General features: G+C 44.8%; 1 protein-coding gene across 1 annotated transcript in view; it reads right to left on the bottom strand.

The window, feature by feature from the left end:
* Positions 1 to 18375, bottom strand: part of RICTOR (RPTOR independent companion of MTOR complex 2) — a 468276-nt gene that overhangs the window by 272054 nt on the left and 177847 nt on the right. Inside the window, exons 15-16 of the mRNA XM_030193057.1 lie at positions 5683 to 5763; positions 4535 to 4635 (exon numbers count right to left, since the gene is read on the bottom strand). Of these exons, the coding sequence (XP_030048917.1) occupies positions 4535 to 4635; positions 5683 to 5763 (182 nt within the window). The remainder of the gene's footprint in view (positions 1 to 4534; positions 4636 to 5682; positions 5764 to 18375) is intronic.

The raw sequence follows: 18375 nt of genomic DNA on the forward strand, positions 1-18375 counted from the left end.
TTCTGTGGAAAAAACATTCAACATAAAGTAATCTTTCACATGCTCATCTTCCAATGTGGTATATATCATTCAGTGTAAAAAATGTAACGAAGGATACTATATTGGAGAAACAGGCCAGATGCTTAAGACAAGATTCAATTTACATAGACACAACATGAAGAAAGCTGGTGCCAGTCAGACTCCCACCCCTGTGGGCCAACACTTTACAGGACCAGGACACTGCACCAGTGATTTCACAGTAAGAATCCTGAAAGGTAACTTTAAAACAATACAGGAACGTAAGACCTTTGAAGTCAGAATGATTGAATATTTTGACACTCAACAGACAGCACTTAACAAGGATCTGGGTTTTCTAGCCCATTATAAACCATAAAGTTGTATTTCTCTGTTTATCACTCTCCTCTCAACTACCCACACCCATTCTGTTAGACTATCAATGAAATGAAATGCTTTGATGTACCCATACATACCTCCTACCCACCCCCACCTTGCTAGACTGTCATTGAAATGCTTTGAAGCTTCACTTATATATACTATCAACTAACACATTTGCTTATTTCTGATTTGACGAGGAAAGGGCAACCTTCGAAAGCTAATCAAGAAATGTATTAAGTTATATCCAATAAAAAAGGTATCATCTTATTTTCTTTTCCATGTTTTATTTTGCTTGATTTCTACTGATAACCTTTAAGAGTGGACTAACACGGCTACCACACCTCTCTAGCACAGATTTAAAAACAGGAAGAGATGGAGCTAGAAGTATGGGTTCAGGAAGATGGTTCCAGGCATAAGGTGCTGCGAGACAAAAGGAACGAAGTCTGGAGTTAGCGGTGGAGGAGAAGGGGGACGACAAGAGAGATTTGTTCAGAGAGCGAAGTTCACGGGGAGGAATGTGGGGAGAAACAAGAGAGGAGAGGTAATGAGGGGTCATAGAGCGGATGCATTTAAAGGTCAGTAAGAGGAGTTTGAACTGTATACGGAAGCGAACAGGGAGCCAGTGAAGTGATTTGAGGAGTGGGCTAGTGTGGGCATAACGATTCTGGCGGAAAATAAGTCGTGCTGCAGAATTCTGGACAGATTGGAGAGGAGAGAGATGGTTGAGTGGAAGACCAGTGAGAAGTAAATTACAATAGTCCAAGCGAGAAGTAACAAGGGTGTGGATAAGGGTTTTGGCGGCGTGTTCAGAAAGGAAGGGGCGAATTTTGCTAAGGTTGAAGCTAAAGAAGTGACAGGTTTTGGCGATTTGTTGAATACGATCAGAGAAGGAGAGAGAGGAATCGAAGATGACTCCAAGGTTGCGAGCAGAGAAGACAGGGAGGATATGAGAGCCATTAACAGAGATAGAGAAAGGGGAGGTGGGTTTAGGGGGAAAAATCAGAAGTTCGGTTTTAGCCATGTTTAATTTGAGATGGCGTTGAGACATCCAGGCAGCAATGTCAGACAAACAGGCAGAGATTTTGTCCTGGATTAAGGTTGAGATTTCATGGGTGGAGATGTAGATTTGAGTCATCAGCGTAAAGATGGTAGTGAAAGCTATGGGAAGCGATTAGGGCACCGAGAGAAGAGGTATAGATGGAGAAAAGGAGTGGGCCAAGGACAGAACCCTGAGGCACACCAACTGAAAGCGGGAGGGAAGTTGAAGAGGATCCACCATAGTGAACACAAAGTACGGAGTGAGAGGTAGGAAGAGAGCCAGGAAAGAACAGGGCCCTGGAATCCAAGCAAGGACAGCGTATCGAGGAGTAAGGTGTGGTCAACAGTGTCGAAAGCAGTGGATAAGTCAAGAAGGATGAGGATGGAATAGAGACCGCTGGATTTAGCCAGAAGCAGATCATTAAAGACTTTAGTAAGTGCAGTTTCAGTAGAGTGAAGAGGGCGAAAACCAGATTGAAGTGGGTCAAGAATAGGTTGAGAAGAGAGAAAGTCAAGACAACGGCGGTGAACAACGCGCTCAAGTAATTTGGGGAGGAAAGGGAGATGGGGCGATAATTGGAGGGACATGTAGGGTCAAGTGAGGATTTTTTTAAGGAGTGGAGTGACAATAGAATGTTTGAAGGCCGTAGGAATAGTTGCAGTGAAGAGTGAAAGATTTAGGTTGTGACAGATGACAAGGATGATAGTAGGAGAGATAGTGGTAAGTAAGTAAGTAGGGATGGGATCAGAGGAACAGGTAGTACATTTAGAGGAGGAAAGAAGAAGGGCAGTTTCTTCAGTGGAAACTTCTGAGGAGGAGGAGAAAGAAGGAGAGGAAAGAGAGTAGGGATGAGGACTAAGGGAGAGAGAGGTGGGGAGGGTTTGGATGAAAATCCAAGGTTAATCTTACAGATTTTTTCATGGAAGTAATCAGCTAGGGTCTGAGGAGAAAGAGAAGGGGGAATAGGGGACGGAGGTACCTTAAGAAGAGAGTTTAGTGGGGCGAAGAGAAGTCGAGGGTTAGAACCATGGGAATTAGTCAAATGGGTGAAGTAATCTTGTTTGGCAAGTGAAAGGGCAGACTGGAAAGAGTTCAGCATGAATCTGAAATGAGTGAAGTCAGAAAGGGTGCGGGATTTAAGCCCAGAACGTTCTGCTGAGTGGGCGCAGGAGCAAAAATAGCGGATTCTAGAGGTTAGCCAAGGCTGGGGTTTGGTACGCCTAGTAGGACGGGGCATGGGAGGGGCAAGAGTGTCAAGAGCAGAGGAGAGAATAGTATCATAGGAAGAAACAGCTTCATTCACAGACTTAGATTGAGTGGTGGTAGAGAGAAGGTTAGAGACACAAGAGGATAGATTAAAGGGGTCAATAGCTTGAAAATTCCTAGAAGTGGGGGATGAGATTGGGTGGGACTGGAGAGGAGGGTGCTTAAGAGTAAAAGTTAGTAGATGATGGTCGGATACGGAGAGATCAGAGGAATAGAAACTGGAGGGAACGCAGTTAGAGGAGAAAATAAGGTCAAGACAGTGACCACTTTGGTGAGTGGGTGCCGAAGAGCACAGTTGAAGATTGAATGAGGACGTTAGGGCAAGGAATTGGGAGGCATAGGAGTCGGATGGATCATCAGCGTGGATGTTAAAGTCCCCAAGGATAATGGAGAGGGAGGAAGGATTAAGAAAGAAGGAGAGCCAGGCGTCAAAGTCAGTGAGAAAGGATGGAAGAGACTTATCAGGGGGGCGATAAATGACTGCAAGACGGAGAGGCAGGGAAGTGAAGAGGCGGATAGAGTGGACTTCAAAGGACGAAAAACAGTGAGACTGGAGTGTGAGAAGAGGTTGGAATTTGCAGGAGGGAGAGAGCAGAAATCCAACACCACCACCGCGGCCGGTAAGGCGAGGGGTGTGAGAGAAAAGACAGCCACCATGGCAAAGGGCCGCAATGGAAGTAGAGTCATCAGGGGAGAGCCAAGTTTCAGTTAAGGCAAGTAGATGGAGGGAACGAGAAATGAAAAGGTCATGAATGTAGGGAAGTTTATTACAGATAGAGCGGGCATTCCATAGGGCGCAAGAGAAGGGTAAAGAGGAAGGTGGAAGGAGGGGAATAGAGATGAGATTAGAGACATCACGATGTGGTCTGTATAAGAAGGGAGAGGGCAGAAGAGGAGGGCCAGGATTAGGATTGATGTCACCGGCAGAGAGTAAGAGAAGGAGTAAAAAAGAGCGTAGGAGAGGTGTGGCCACGAAGGCGAGAGGTACTCAGGTAGAATGGGGAAGGCAAAATGGAGGGAAGGAGATGAAGATTAGAAGCTGAGAAGGAGGAAGGGGGTAGGAGAGAAGGTGAGGTGATGAAGTCAATGGAAGGGCAGTGAGTACCTGTAATGGAGAGAGGAAGGGAGTGAGGAAAAAGATTAGGAAGGGACTGGGCTAGGAAGAGGATGTGTATATGGCCCATATATAATTATTGAGGTACTTTCAGGTGTTAGGTGGGAACAGCAATTTATACTGTAATTGAAATTAAAGGTGATGAGTGGAAACAGCAGTTGAGCATCAAGTCAAGGCTGAACAGGAACAGATGGGTGAGGATAACCAGGACTGGAACGGGCAGAAGACTGGAGCAGATGAGTCTGAAGGCCGAAGCAGATGAGTCTGAAGGCCGAAGCAGATGAGTCTGAAGGCCGAAGGCTGGAGCAGATGAAGCTGAAGACCGAAGGCTGGAGCAGATGAAACTGAAGACCGAAGGCTGGAGCAGATGAAACTGAAGATAAGCAGGACTGGAACAGGGCTAAAGGTAGGAGCAGATGAGGCTGAAGATGAGCAAGACATTTCTTATACAGTCAGTACAGCTGGATTTAAAAAGGATTAGATAAATTCCTGTAGGAAAAGCTCATGAACCATCAGTAGCCATGCAGTCTTGGGAATGCCACCCTTATCTATTCTTTGGTGTCCAGCCAGGTACCTGTCACTCAGATTGTCCACTATCAAAGTCAGAATGCTGGGCTTGAAGGGTCTTTGGTCTGACCCGTACGTCATATCTCGTGTTCCAACAATAAGCGATGCCTGTTTAACTCCTGCTAATCAACGTGTATGTAATTCTAACTTTTGAAATAATCTATGGTACTTACAGTCTTGTATCTTTCAGGATATCAAACGAAGCTGCCACATTCATTAGCGTTGGTAAGCAGTGCAAGTTATGATTATGTGAGTAAGGAAGGATTGTGTTTGCCTGAAAACAAAATATAAATGAAATAATGGATTTCAAGTCTGAAAAACCTTTATAGTGGTCTATGAGAACATGATATATTGCATATATAAGCATACCCATAAGTTGTAAGCAAACTAGAAGCAGAAGGATATTTAAGATTTTACTTGAAATGCCACAAAGATATAATCCTTATTTTAAATTTAAAGCTTCTGAAATAGGCAATTAGTAGATATGTTTCTAACATTAATAAGCAGGTTTATAATCAAAGTGCTACTCTACTGAAAAAGTTGTGCGGAGTAATTTTATTGATAAATTTAGAGAAAAAGTTTAATTTTGTCCTTATTTGGCAAATTGACTCCTAGTAGTAGCACTATGAACCTACAGCTAAGGTTTGACCATTTTGACCACCACACCAGGAGGAGCAGAAGCGAATAGAGACTGCTGTTGCCCCCCCCCCCCCCCCCCATGACACATCAGGAAAACCTGCAGTTCAGCCAAGGGGAGGGTAAAAGGTGAGGGTCATCATTAGAGAAACTTCGGGAAGATATTAATATGCACTGTTGAAGAGTGTGGGCAGAATGGTTCTGATGCCGTTGAATGGGCTTGAGGGAGAGTAGAAATATGTTTGATCCTACTGGGAAGGGCCAGAAATGTTCCGGATATTATTGTATACTCACGTCTGCCCAAATCTACCCTATCCACATCCACACTATGACCTTTTTAAATCTGTATGCAGTGTAGTCTCCACATGCAAATAGCAGCTTTCTAAAACCAATATTTACACATGTAGCCAATCAACATATGCATAAACTGCTATTTAAATGTGCAGATGTTTCTAAAATAAGGGCCATAATACTTAAATGAAATATTTCACCTATAAACATTTTTTTTTAACAACTCAATAGATTCATATGTGGTATCACATGGCCTATGTCAAGCTCTGGCAAGGTTATACAATAAGATAATATGACGTATTGTCATAAGAGCAACTTGATTTAAACTAATTTCTAAACCTGAAATTAAATCAAAATAAATGTTAAGCAGTCATTGAAGCAAACACTGACTTACCATGTGCAAAAGCTCCCCAAGGAGGATTGTTGCCCTAACAGATACCGCATCATCACTGCTAGTTATCACTTCAATCAGACCCTAAGAAAAAAAATATGTATCAATCTCTATCTGAATATAGCATGCAATTTCTCTAATGCGCTGATAAGGTTTTATAGAGAAAGGCAGATAAGAAAGCGCTTTATTAATTGCTGACCAGTACTACTCAAACCTCAAGAATGCCACATAAAATCTGTTGGTGATGACTCAAACTTGACACTCAAAGATACAGCAGGACCATTGGTTGGCTGGTGAAACAAGCTCCCTCTGACACCTGTAGAGAACACACTGTTCCCAGGTAAATTCCACTTTTATTGTTTTTCTCAACTCTTCTTCTTTCATTTCAACCTTAATTCCTCCAGCTTTTTATATCTTTCTCATCCCTCCAATGTTTTCAGCCATATTTATTTGTTCCTACCTCTAGCTTTGTATCTTTCCTTCCATCTCCTGGTCTTTTTATTCTCTTGTCTATAGGTATTAGGGCTGAAAGGTGGAGTGGGGGGGGGGGGGGGGGGGAGAAAACATTTGGGGAATACCTTTTTTTCCCTATGACCAAAAGTGGAAAAATTAAAAAAAATATATATATTTTTTTTATATCCTAAAATGATGCATAAAATACTTTTCTGGGTGGTTTAAAAATTTTATCAGTACCTTCCCGTTATTCTCTCAAAATAAAGTGAAGATACCTTTGGTGGGTATTCTCCGAGGACAGCAGGCCTTATATTCTCACACATGGGTAACAGTACAGAGCTTATATCAAGCTAAAAAGAGCTTTGTGGAGCGAATCGCATGCGTGAGTGCCTTCCTGCCCCCTCACCCCCCGCGAAAAAAAGAGACCGCCAGTTCAATACTACAGCAGACAATTCCTAGGGGAATTTGGAATGGAAGTTCCAGAGTCAAATTAGATTGAATGGTCCACCTCAACAGGGAGCAAGCTACATCTGTGGACACTTGAATGACATCCTCCAGATTCCCTGTAGCTTGGTACCACTGAGAAGCTAGGGTCGATTGGGCAGTTCTCATGTGAAGATGTGTCATGGGCATCACAAACTGTGGATGCCATGTGACTCAATAACCTCAACATCTGCTGAGCCATGCAATGCTGACAGATGCTTTATTCGCACTGGCATCTCGTGTTCGCATCTGCTCTTGGCCCCTGGAAGAAAATGCAAACCTTCTGCATATCAAGCAAGGCTCCAATGAATTAATACTACTACTAACATTTCTAAAGCGCTACTAGGGTTACGCAGCGCTGTACAATTTAAACATAGAAGGACAGTCCCTGCTCAAAGAGCTTACAATCTAAAAGACAAGAGAACAATCTAAAGACAAGTGTACAATCTAGAGGACAAGTGAACAGTTAATCTGATAGGGTGGATAGATTGGGGCATTCTATATTTCTCAAGCGGTTAGGCGCCGAAGGCAGCATTGAAGAGGTGAGTTTTAAGCAGAGATTTGAAGATGGGTAGGGAGGGGGCATGGTGTATGGGTAAAGGAAGATTGTTCCAGGCATAGGGTGAGGCAAGGCAGAATGAGCGGAGCCTGGAGTTGGCAGTGGTGGAGAAGGGTACTGAGAGAAGGGCTTTGTCCTGTGAGCGGAGGTTACGGGCGGGAACATAGGGGGAGATGAGGGTGGAGAGGTAGTGAGGAGCCGCAGACTGAGTGCATTTGTAGGTAAGGAGGAGGAGCTTGAATTGTATGCGATATCTGATCGGAAGCCAATGAACTGATTTGAGGAGAGGGGTGATATGAGTATATCGGTTCTGGCGGAATATAAGACGTGCGGCAGCGTTCTGAACGGATTGAAGGGGGGATAGATGGCTGAGTGGGAGGCCGGTGAGGAGTAAGTTGCAGTAATCAAGGCGAGAGGTAATGAGAGTGTGGACGAGAGTTCTGGTGGTGTGCTCAGAGAGGAAAGGGCGAATTTTGCTGATGTTGAAGAGGAAGAAGCGACAGGTCGTGGCAGTCTGTTGGATATGCGCAGAGAAGGAGAGGGAGAAGTCGAAGATGACTCCAAGGTTGCGGGCAGATGGGACGGGGAGGATGAGGGTGTTATCAACTGAGATAGAGCGTGGAGGAAGAGGAGAAATGGGTTTAGGAGGAAAGACGAGGAGCTCGGTCTTGGACATGTTCAGTTTAAGGTGACGGTTGGACATCCATGTTGCAATGTCGGATAAACAGGCCGATACCTTGGCCTGGGTCTCCGCGGTGATGTCAGGTGTGGAGAGGTATAGCGGGGTGTCATCAGCATAAAGATGATACTGAAAACCATGAGACGAGATCAGCGAGCCCAGGGAAGAGGTGTAGATTGAGAAAAGAAGGGGTCCAAGGACAGATCCCTGGGGAACTCCAACAGATAGTGGGATGGGAGTGGAGGAAGATCCATGGGAGTGTACCCTGACGGCGCACCGCAGTGGGAGAGATAAGAGGAGAACCAGGAGAGGACAGAGCCTTGGAACCCAAAAGAGGACAGCGTGGCAAGAAGTAAATCATGATTGACAGTGTCAAACACGGTGGAAAGATCGAGGAGGATGAGGATGGAGTACTGACCTTTGGATTTGGCCAGGAGCAGGTCATTGCAAACTTTAGAGAGTGCCGTTTCTGTCGAGTGCAGAGGGTGAAAACCGGATTGAAGTGGATCGAGGATGGCATGAGAGGAGAGAAAATCAAGGCAGCGGCTGTGAACGGCGCGCTCAAGTATTTTGGAGAGGAAGGGTAAAAGAGAGATGGGGCGGTAGTTGGAGGGGCAGGTAGGGTCAAAGTGAATGTTTTTTGAGGAGAGGTGTGACAAGGTGTCAGGGACAGCTGCAGTGGAGAGAGAGAGGTTAAGGATGCGACAGATGGAGGGGGTGACAGTATGGGAGATGGTGTTGAGTAGGTTTGGTGGGGATGGGATCAGAGGAACAGGTGGTGCATTTCGAGGAGGAAAGAAGGCGGGAAGTTTCATCCTCGGTGATCTCAGGAAAGGAGGAGAAATAGGCCTGGGTAGGTTGGTTGAGGGAGAGGGTTAAAGGGTGAAGAGGAGGTGGTGGCTTGGTCATGAACTCAAGTTTGATCTTTTGCACTTTGTCGCGGAAGTAGTCGGCCAGTGATTGAGGAGAGAGAGAAGGGGGAGTAGGAGCGGGGGGGGGCACTTTTAGGAGGGAGTTATGGGTGGTGAAGAGACGACGAGGGTTGGAGCTGAGAAATTGGTCAATTGGGTGTAATAGTCCTGTTTTGCACAGAATAGGGAGGAGTGGAAGGAGGATAGCATGAATTTGTAGTGGAGGAAGTCTGAAAGGGTACAAGATTTCCTCCAGAGGCGCTCAGCGGATCGGGTGCAGGAGCGAAGGTAACGGATGCAAGGAGTCAGCCAGGGCTGGGGATTGGTGCGCTTTGAGGGACGGGAGATGGATGGTGCGAGGGTGTCCAAAGCAGAGGAGAGAGCGGTATTGTAAGCGGAGACCGCTTTGTCGACAGTTGCGGAGGACGTGATGGAGGGAAGGAGATTAGAGATAGTAGATGATAAGGTGGAGGGGTCAATAGCCTGGAGGTTCCTGGAGGTGGTGGTTAAAGTTGGACGGGGTGGAAGGGGGGGGGGTGAAGAAGTGTGAATGTGATCAGAAGATGATTGGAGAGAGGAAGAGCTGAGGCGTGGAAATTGGAGGGTGAGCCGGAGGAGGAGAGGACGAGGTCAAGACAATGGCCGTCACGGTGAGTAGGGGTGGTGGAGCACAGCTGGAGGTTAAAGGAGGATGTTAGGGTGAGGAACATAGAAGAATGGGGGTCGGATAGGTCATCAGCGTGTACGTTAAAGTCTCCGAGAATGAGGGACGGAGATGAAGGGTCAAGAAAGACGGAGAGCCAAGCATCAAAGTCGGTGAGGAAGGAAGGGAAGGATTTATCAGGGGGGCGGTAAATGACTGCCACTCTGAGTGGTAGCGGGTAGAACAGCCGGATGGAATAGGCTTCAAAGGATGAGAAGCAGTGAGACTGCGGTAGGTGGAGGAGTTGGAAACTACAGGAGGGTGAGAGTAGTAGCCCAACGCCTCCGCCGCGGCCAACTGGGCGGGGTGTGTGGGAGAAGAGATAGCCTCCATGGCAGAGGGCTGCAACTGAGGCAGTCTTCCGAGGAGATCCAGGTTTTGGTTAGGGCGAGCAGTTGAAGGGAGCGAGAGATAAAGAGATCGTGGGTGAGAGACAGTTGGTTGCAGACTGAGTGGGCATTCCACAAGGCGCATGAGAAGGGGAGGGATGAGGGGGGAAGGAGGGGAATAGAGATGAGATTGGAGACATCCCGGAATCGTTCGCAGGGATAGGATGGGGACAGGTGAGGGGGACCTGGATTAGGGTTAATGTCTCCCGCGGATAGCAGGAGGAGAAGCAAGAGAGTGCGGATGAGGGTGGGGGAGGTCGGGCGACGAAGGCGGGGTGTACTTAGGAGGAATGGGGATGGGTTAATGGCAGGAAGGAAGTGCTGAAGGTTGAGAGCCAGGAAGGAGGAGGGGGACAAGAGGGATGGTGAGATGAGGGATGGAGGTGAATAGGGTATTGCGGTGGCGGGCAGGGTGGGAGGGCAGCGGGTTCTAATGGTAGACAGTGGGAGTGGGGGGGGGGGAAGAAGATTAGGAAGGGACAGGGCAAGGAAGAGAACATGGACAGGGGCCATAGGTGGTGACTGAGGTGTAACAGGTGACTATGTAGTGACTGAGGCGTTAAGCAGTTAACAGGTGTTAATAGGTGACTATGTAATGACTGAGGTGTTAAGCAGATAGATAGGGCTTGAAAGCTAGGTTTTGGGTTGGCAATTAGGTAAGTCAATGGCTGATAAGCTAGCAGGCAGGTAGGTAAGTCAATGGCTGAGAGGCTCGCAAGCAGGCAGGCAGGTTACTCGATGTGTTAACAGGCAGATGGATTGGAGCAAGCCGGAACAAGCTGAAACAAGCTGGAACAAGCCGGAACAAGCTGAAACAAGCTGGAACAAGCCGGAACAGGCAGGAACAGATGGACAAGCTGGAACAAGCAGGAACAGATGGACTGTGTCAGGATGAGCAGATGGACAAGCTGGGATCAGGAAGACTGGAACGAGCTGGAACACACTGGAGCAGATGAACTGGAGTAAGCAATTGCTGTACAGGGTGCAGATGGGACTTGGGGGTAGTTTAAAACAAACCCTAGTAGTTCTAACACCCGAACAGTCATCCACATGGACTCATGAGCTCAGTCCTTCGATGTGCTTTTCCCCAGTCAATCGTCAATATAAGGGAACACATGGACTCGCAGTCTGTGTAGCAATGCTGCGACTACTGCTAGACATTTGGTTAAAACCCTGGGAGCACTTAACAGCAGATGAGACACTTCTATGTCGAAAGTTATGTCTGGTGGCAAGAAAATGCATATTACAATCTTGGACTTCAGATAAACCTCCTGATTATTGGCATTGGCGAAACCAGACACATCAACTGATGACATGGGAAGCAAGGGAGGCTAAAGGTTCATGCCGCCGTAAGGCGCGTTTTCTAAAGCTTTGGGGGCCATTGTTAGACACATTAACCCAAAGAGGACGGAGTCTTATACTCAACACGTTATAACCGAGAAGCAGTCAAAGATACATATTTATGACCTTAAATTTTTTTTTTTTTTAAAAGACACATTCGATGGAAATCAAGGAGGGAAAGGGTAATGGGGGAGATAAAGGGATTGGGGGGGGGGGGGGGGGGAAGGAACATTATAAGGAGTGTTCACTTGCTAATTTGTTATAAAAGTTCCTTTGAGCGTTGGTTTAAGTGGAAGGTGAAAACACTAAGATGCGGGTTGTGTACCATGTTCAATATGGCCGACAATTTTTGTTTGTCAAACTTAATAAGGCCAAAGGTTGATGTATACTCAAACAGCATGTAATCTGCTGGAATACAGGTAGATACAATATAAGGTACAGACTGATGAAAAACTGGCTGTTAGAAAACCTGTTTGTTTAGTCATAGGTTCGCAATAGATTTACTAAATAAAGGTTTAAAGACTATATAGGACACAGTTTAATAGTTAGCAGGGAATATGGTTTATATACTGTCCATGTAACAGCGAGCAGATGAGGATAATAGCCACACAATTGATGATTATATGGAGCTTCTTGTATTGACTGCACGAAATTTCAAATATTTACCTGAGATTTAAATCTATCATGCGTATGAGAATTCCATGTATAGTTACTACTAAAGCAATGTGTAAATGACATGGGGGAATCCCTCATATCAAAGAGGGGAAGGGGGATAAAAGGTGGGAGAAAAAAAAGGTTGGCACTCTGTACTAGGTTAACAAAAACTTTCTTTATGAACATTTGTATCTGTGAGGTTGTATATACATGGACAAGCGTGTATTTTATTGAAGTGTCACTAATAAAAATGGTGTAAAATAAAACCCTGGGAACTGACATGAGGCCAAACGGCAACACACGGTATTGGAAGTGCTATGTTCCCAATAGGCTCAACTGCATGGGCCTTCAGAAGTTCTGAGAGTTCCTCTGCAGGTACTTACTCATGCAGACAGCTGAAGAAATGAGCTTTCAGTGGGCAATTTGGTGGTCTTTGTCGTCAATGCTGGGCATAACCAAGACAGACTACTGGAAGAACCCACTGGTTCTTGGCCTTTGCCCAAAGCTGGTCATTGAGGCTCCTTGGTGCCGACGAGGACAAAGTCGAATCCTCCTGATGCAGGGTCAGGTTCGATGTAGGTTGGTCCCAGGGGCTCTGCACAGCAGTCGACACCAAGAGAGGTGGAGACCCACTCAATGCACAATTGCTCCCTGTGTCTACAGGTCTAGCAGCCATGCAGACAGATGATCCCACTGCAACACCGGATGCTGATGCCGTCAATGCCGATGCTGAGGATTCAGACCAGGCTCCAAAAATCTTCCCTCGTTGAGCCTCTCTGACCAACTAAGTCCTTTTCTTCATAGAAAGACACAGGACACAGTTGTAAGGGCTATGATCAGGCCCCAAACACTGAAGACACCAAGATTGGATGTCCTTACCAGAGATGGTCCTACGGCACCAGAAACAGCGCTTAAAGCCACTGGGAACCTTCGTGGACATGGAAGGAAAAACTTACGTGGCCAAAAAGACTTGATGGTGCCGAAAACGGGTCAAAGCACCAGAGAAAAAAAAATAAAAGGAGAACCCAACCGAAGTCAAGACCTAAATGCGGCCTAGAGACAAGGAAAAAGAAAGGAAACTTAAAAGCAGGGGAAAAAAAAAATAACTTAAAAATTAAGGAAAGGGAAAAAAAAAGGAGAACCCAAACACGGGAACAACAAAGCACCATAGAGTACAAAAGCTGTTTCTAACTGGGCTGTGAAGAGCAGAAGAAAATGGTGTCCACTCCCCACTGCGGTAAAATGACTTGGACTGGCAGTCTCATGCTCTCACGATGGGCGGGAAGGCACTCGTGGATGCACAGTGGAGCGAGTCTCTCACTCCACAAAGCTCTTTTTAGCTTGATATAAGCTCTGGACCAGGCAATGTGGGTTATGTTACTCATGTATGAGAATAATAGGCCTGCTTGTCCTCAGAAAATACTTACTATTTAATATTGTAAGACAGTGAAAAATTAGACACTTAGAACTCCAATTCTGTAAACTATACTTATGTACAAATCTGAAATCTCACATGCGTTTCTATTCTCGCCTTTCAGAAAGCACTGTCATTTTTATTAAAGTAATGCACAGGCTTTCTTAGGGCCCTTTGCTTGTGAATAAATGACTACATGCCTTCCTTCCATTTTGATCTGGAAAGCAATAGAAATGCTCCTGACTTAGAACCATTACTAAAACCTCATTACAGGAATGAAAACAATACATATACAAATTTTAGATCACATCTAGGCTGTGTTTTGTATCTTATAAAAAATTATACAATCAGCCTATCACACAGTGTACAAGGTCCAATCATGACCTTGTATTGGAATACAGATCAATGGAAAATCAAGTATGCATTTTTAAGAATTCAAAGTTAGGTCCATTGACAGCAAATGTCATTCATAAATACAGGCATGTTGTGGTACTACAAAACATGTTTAAAGCACGCACAGGTACAACAGAGAATGTAGTATCAGATATAGTAACATAGTAGATGACGGCAGAAAAAAACTGCATGGTCCATCCAGTCTGCCCAACAAGATAAACTCATATGTGCTACTTTTTGTGTATACCTTACCTTGATTTGTACCTGTCCTTTTCAGGGCACAGACCGTGTAAGTCTGCCCAGCACTATCCCTGCCTCCCAACCACCAGCCCCTCCTTCCACCACCGGCTTTGGCACAGACCGTACGTCTGCCCAGCACTATCCCCACCAGCCCCTCCTCCCACCACCGGCTCTGGCACAGACCGTATAAGTCTGTCCAGCACTATCCCCGCCTCCCAACCACCAGCCCCTCCTCCCACCACCGGCTCTGGCACAGACCGTATAAGTCTGCCCAGCACTATCCCCGCCTCCGGCTCTGCCACCCAATCTCGGCTAAGCTCCTTAGGATCCATTCCTTCTGAACAGGATTCCTTTATGTTTGTCCCACGCGTGTTTGAATTCTGTTACCGTTTTCATTTCCACCACCTCCCGCGGGAGGGCATTCCAAGCATCCACTACTCTCTCTGTGAAAAAATACTTCCTGACATTTTTCTTGAGTATGCCCCCCTTCAATCTCATTTCATGTCCTCTCGTTCTACCGCCTTCGCATCTCCGGAACAGGCTCGTTTGCGGATTAATACTTTTCAAATATTTGAACGTCTGTATCATATCACCCGTTTCTCCTTTCTTCCAGAGTATACATGTTCAGGTCATCAAGTCTCTCCTCATACGTCTTGTAACGCAAATCGCTTACCATTCTCGTAGCTTTTCTTTGTACCGCTTCAAATTCTTTTTACATCCTTCGCAAGGTACGGCCTCCAAAACTGAACACAATACTCTAGGTGGGGCCTCACCAACGACTTATACAGGAGCATCAACACCCCCTTTCTTCTGCTGGTCACACCTCTCTCTATACAGCCTAACAACCTTCTAGCTACGGCCACCGCCTTGTCACACTGCTTTGTCGTCTTCAGATCCTCAGATACTATCACCCCAAGACCCCTCTCCCCATCCGTACCTATCAGATTCTCCCTGCTTAACACATACGTCTCCCGAGGATTTCTATTCCCTAAGTGCATCACTTTGCATTTCTTCGCACTGAATTTTAATTGCCAAACCTTAGACCATTCTTCTAGCTTCCTCAGATCCTTTTTCATGTTTTCCACTCCCTCACGGGTGTCCACTCTGTTACAGATCTTAGTGTCATCTGCAAATAGGCAAACTTTACCTTCTAACCCTTCGGCAATGTCACTCACAAATATATTGAACAGAACTTTTGGTTGCTTTACTTGCTTGTAAATAAATTGGCTTATTTTTTTAATCCTTGGGCCTTGTGTCAGTTGCCCATCAGTGTTTTCAGGAGCTAAAAACTCAGATATGCATAGTTAGGGGGATGTGACCTGGGAAATCATAGTGCTACCATTACACATTTCAAGAACCCTTCTACACAATGTTCCCAGGAGGCACTGTTTCTGTAACAGCTCCTCTTACAAGCTACTGTTAGGTTGTTTTACTCAATGAGACCATGTGCTAAAATAGCACAACTTGTGCTAAAATAACCCTTCTCAACAGTAGCCCATATTGATAACATCCCTCCTTAGCCACTGTTCATCAACTCAGATATTTTCACTTCAGTTCATTGTTCTTTACAGTGCTACAAAAAAACAGCAGTCTATAACCCCTGCTTGCATGTACAGAAAAACTTTTAAAACTTAAAAGGGAGCACATACTGCTAAAATATCTGTTACAGCTAGTCAAGACATAGAGAATCCTGGGTAGTTTTAAACCTGCTTCTTCCTGGTTCCATCCCTTCTCATTCTAACACCAGCTCAATACACAAAAGTACAGAGGAGCTGAAAGTATGCTATATTATTTTTACTTTTCATTTACCAATGTGAGCTATATATTTCTACTTTCATAATTCATCCAAAAATGGTGTATTTTACAGAATATAAGTAATTTATAATATGGAGTTTGCCATCTGATGTTTCACATACAAATTATGCACTATAGTCAGAGATTCACTGTCACATTACCCCCCCCCCCCAGTAAACTAAAGCTTAGCTCGTTATCTGCAGCAGGGCCCATTTTATTCCTGTGGGCTCTGCTGCAGAAAACTCTAGCTAAGCTTCAGTAAACAACCACCTAAGAGATGAGCCCAACTGCTAATTTTTCCCCCCCCCATTTAAGCTCTATGGAAAGGTTGGTTACCTGTAACTGGTGTACTCCATGAGAAGGATGTAATAAAATAATTTCATTTTTATTTTATTTAAAGCTGCTTTAAAATATGTTTTTAGAACATTTTACTTACAAATTAATGTAGATTAAAATATACTCTGATGACTAGAAATCATAACTAAATATATTAAAGTAATAGAAGTACAGTGCACTCCATTTAAGTGAACGTCGGATAAGCGCATGCTCTGTTTAACTGCATGCCGTACTTCGGTCCCATTTTTGGCACCATCAATTCCTATGGGGACAAACTTTGGTTTAGCACAACACTGATAAGTGCAAGATTCGCTTATATACATGGTTCAAGACCGCTCCTCTACAGAGAAGACTCCGCATAAGCGCGCATGGAATATGGAAGCCGATTGGCGTGTGACAACCAACGAGATTTCAAATGTACTGTCTTTCAACTGCCATAGGCAGAATAAGAGAAAGAATGTTGTTATGGCGTACACCGGGGTCATTGCCGCGGCGGAACTGTAAGACTAACAAAGGCTGAACGAATAGAAGTTCTTAAAAAATTAGAAAACAAAGTCAAGCATCTATTGCTAAAGAATATGGTGTTAATCCCAGTCAAATTTCACGTGTCTGGAAGCAGAAAGACCAGCTTCTGGAAGACTGGCAAAACAATACAAATCCATACTGGAAACGTAAACGGGCGGGAATAGCTGAGGAGGTAGAAGATGCTATTCTTCTGTGGTTTTCCCGAGTCAGGAGCAGACAGTTTTCTGTCAGTGGTCCATTGCTTATGGAGAAAGCTAACCAGCTAGCAGAAAGTCTTAGACTAACTGAATTCAAAGCCACTGTTGGATGGTTGGAAAGATGGAAGGAGAAGAACAGCATAAAATTCAAGAAACAGAATGGTGAGAAACAAGACGCTGATGACTTTGGTGCTGAAAATTGGGTTGTTTCAGTTCTTCCTACCATGAACAAGTTTGCATTTCGTGACATTTTCAATGCTGACGAAAATGATCTCTACTGGCGAGCGATTCCTGCATTCAAACATGCCGAAACTACTGGAGGTAAAACATCAAAGGACCGACTGACAATCCTCCGTTGCTGAAACATGGATGGGAGTGAGAAGTTGGAACCCCTCGTCATTGGAAAGAGCAAACAGCCCCATTGCTTCAAGAAAGTTAAGCGACTTCCTGTGTCATATGAGGCCAATGAAAATTCATGGATGACTGGGGAAATTTGGAAGCAGTGGCAAAAGAAGTTAGATACTACAATGCGGGCACAAAAGTGTCAGATTTTGCTGCTTTGTGATAATTGTGCTGCACACAGGGATGATGCCAGGCTGTCTAATGTCAAGGTGGTCCTTCCTGCCAAACAACATTATCGGGCTCTTGTGCTACGCCATCTGATGAGCGTTATGGATGACCAACTGGCAAGGATAAACGTGCTGTTGAACTGGCTCGTAATCTATCACTGTTGGATTCCTTACATATGCAGAAAGAAGCCTGGAATCATGTTACACAGGCAACCATTGTGAACTGCTAAAAGCGGGCAAGCTTTGTTAATGATGTGGAGGGGGATGCAGCTGTTGCAAACGTGTCAGATGAAGAGGTTATTGACATACCAGCCGGTGTTACTGAAGAGGAGTTCCATCGCTACGTAGCTGTTGATTACGATCTACAAATAGCTGAAGACAGCACTGATGTCGAGATATGCGCCTACACGCAGGCAACAACGGCTGATGATGGAACAGATGAAGAAATGAGCATGGAGGCACATGCAGATAAAACTCAACAACCTCCTCCTGTCACTTCTGCAAGAGCCATGGAGAGTCTCAACACCGTGCGGGCCTATCTGGAGACCACTGGATGTCAGTCCTATGACAGTTTTTACCATCTGGCAGATACAGTCTATGGAACTCTCAAGCCCAAGAGTGTAGAGAAGACTATAACTGATTACTTCAAGTAAAGCCTAATGTCAGTTAACTGAGACTGTATACTGTACATATAATAATAAACACTACTGTACATATGTTTATCAGATGTCAAGCTTCTTTGGGTCACAATGGTTAAGTGCACGCTCTGGTTAACTGCATGCATTTTTGCAGTCAATCTCTTGAGAGAAAATCATTGCTTACTGAGGTTGGTCACTAAGGTCACTTTTGAGCTGATTTTTTTTTTTTTAATCAGGTGCTCCAGATTTATATAAGCAGGATTTTTCTATCAATCAAAAAAACAAACAAACAAACAAAAAAAAAATATATATATATATATATATATATATAAATATAAACAAAGAAACATGACAGCAGATAATGGTGATTTGTTGCCAGTGCAGTGGTAAAATGTTCCAGATTGGTGATGGTTCTAAT

This window comes from Microcaecilia unicolor, chromosome 2, assembly GCF_901765095.1.
Source record: "Microcaecilia unicolor chromosome 2, aMicUni1.1, whole genome shotgun sequence".
Taxonomy (NCBI): domain Eukaryota; kingdom Metazoa; phylum Chordata; class Amphibia; order Gymnophiona; family Siphonopidae; genus Microcaecilia; species Microcaecilia unicolor.